This window comes from Trichechus manatus, unplaced genomic scaffold (assembly GCF_000243295.1).
Source record: "Trichechus manatus latirostris isolate Lorelei unplaced genomic scaffold, TriManLat1.0 scaffold00119, whole genome shotgun sequence".
Taxonomy (NCBI): Eukaryota; Metazoa; Chordata; class Mammalia; order Sirenia; family Trichechidae; genus Trichechus; species Trichechus manatus.
The window spans coordinates 6,075,573-6,077,910 of record NW_004444055.1 but is presented as its reverse complement, the minus strand read 5'-3'; the positions used below and the strand labels follow the sequence as shown (position 1 = coordinate 6,077,910).

Here is a 2,338-nt window from a genome sequence, read left to right as displayed (position 1 = left end):
TATACTCCAGTGCCTTCAAATTGATTCTGACTCATAGCGACCCCATAGGGTTTCCAAGGCTGTAAATCTCTACGGAAGCAGACTGCCACATCTTTCTCCCTCGGAGCTGATGGTGGTTTTGGACCATCAACTTTTTGGTTAGCAGTTGATTGCTTTAACCACTGCGCCACCAGGGCATCTTGTGTGTATATATACAATATATACATGTGTATATATACAAACACACACACACAGACGCACACACACACATATTGTAGTCTTTCTCAAATCCACCCAAAATACCAAAGCAGAAATCTTGAAAGGAGAGGCAATTTACTCTTCTAGGCAAAATGTTTTTTTGAATTTTTTAGGGGGGAGGATGAGGTTAGAAATTTGAATAATTTTCTTTCTTTTCTTTTAAACCAGCTATACCTGGTTGTCTTCTATGGTGTGTATTTGCAACAAGGCCACCATTACTTTCCAATGTCTGAGGCACCATCTATAGGCTGACCTTAGTGGGCCCTTTCTTAAAGTGCCTTCAAGAATTTAGGAGAAGAAAGTGAGCTAGACCTTCATTCCACTTCTTCCCCAAGATGCTGCACCCCACTTTACGTAATAACCAATGTGTTCCATACAGTGTGTGTCCTCTTAGCTGTGACTCTCTGTGCTTGTCTTCCATCATAAAAGACCCTGGCCTTTGGGGGAATGTGGCCACCCCCAGACCTATTTTGCTTTGCTTAGAGCTGTGTTACCTGAGGACTTGGGCATGGTGAGGTGGGGCTGGGTGGAGGAGAAGCCTGGTGAAGTGTCCCCTTGCTGACGGGCTGAAGCCTGGGAGGGGCCTGCTTATCAGAAGGCCCAATTTGGGGCTCTACTGAGCCAGCTGTGTTGAGGGTCCTTTCAGAATCAGAAGGCAATCTTAGATCGCTGAGTCTCAAAGACGATATGGAGGGGGAATAGTCCTTTGGGCTTCCAGGTAGACTCTTGGGAAGATAACACATGGAGCTTGCAGGTTCCTTCCAGGTGGGCACTTCCAAGGTGTCCTGGTGAGGCATAGAGTTCCAGGTCCCACACCTACTGCCTCTTAATCTCCTCAAAGTCGGAGAGGTGGAAATGCGGCCTGGGGCTTGCCGGTCAAACTGGAGAAGATTGCCCTGGTTCTCACAGTGCTTCCTCTGCAGGCTTCTCAGTGGGGGCTGAGGAGAGGCCTCAGTGCCTCTGGGCTGCACCTCTGGGTGGGGAGACTCTGTGTTCCCTATGGAGCCAAGGGGGTCCATTGCCGGAAGCTTCTGGGGGACATTGTCCAAGTTGCTGTCCTCTGGTCCACTCTGGGGTTGCTCAGTTTCCACATTCACGTGCCACTCTTCCCAGAGTATTTCTTTGTCCTTTTCAAGAGAATAATTACCAGCAGGTTGTTGCATTTTTAATGAAGAACAGCAGAGTGAGGAATCTATAACACATGAGGGAGATGGACACGAGTTAAAAAGGTGTGTAAAATGTCAAATGATAACTTCTAGGAGATAGGGAGAGGCCAGTTAGCATGAGCATCCTTTATGTTATCCTGAAGATAATTAACACAGATGATTTCAGCCTTCCCATCTAGATAGCTTGTGTGTTGACGTTTGTTTACTGTCTACTTATTATCTCCTCCAGATTTAAGCAAAAAAGCCTTTAAAAACATTAATGATCTAAGAGACTTCTTGGAAGCCACATAGCTTGTCATCTTCTGATTATTCCATTTTAAAAGAATCAAATACACATTCAATTTTCCTTATATTCTGTATTCATTCAATCATTTGTTTTAGTATTTCAGTGCATTTTAGGAATGTATAAACAAGGAAAACAAGGTCCCTTCCTTCGAGGTAATTTAAGTTACCAAAGGAGTCATGGCTTTAAAGATATTGATGTGAAATATTTGACAAAAAACATTTTAGCTTTTATCAATCCCTATGTTTTGGAAAAACAACTGGAGGGTTTAAAAAGAAAAAACCCAGATGTCCTGCTTCTCATGAGTAGAGATGTTTTCTAGGATTCACTGATGCAGGATTAACTCCAACTGCCTCATAGGGTTTCCAAGGCTGTAAATCCTTATGGAAGCAGACTGCCATATCTTTTTCCCTCGGAGCAGCTGGTGGGGTCAAACAGCTGACCTTTCAGTCAGCAGCCAAGTGCTTAACCACTGTACCATACAGGATTACCTCCCAGTTAAACTCTTTCTACTCTCAAGCAAAGCTAATTCTACCATTTGACAACTTGATTGGCATAGGAAGAAAGTAGTGATGTGTGGGAAAGCTTCAATCCTTACCCATCAGATCAATTATTGCATAAGACTCAACTTGTGTTTATTTACAGATCTGGT

At 43.8% G+C, this 2,338-nt stretch overlaps 1 protein-coding gene across 1 annotated transcript; it reads right to left on the bottom strand.

Annotated features, from left to right (window-relative positions):
- Window positions 1-716: 716 nt before the first annotated feature.
- Window positions 717-1,400, bottom strand: LOC101352559 (uncharacterized protein C12orf74). The gene has a single exon (XM_004384212.1). The coding sequence runs from the start codon at window positions 1,398-1,400 to the stop codon at window positions 717-719; it is 684 nt and encodes a 227-aa protein (XP_004384269.1).
- Between the last annotated feature and the right edge of the window lie 938 nt (window positions 1,401-2,338).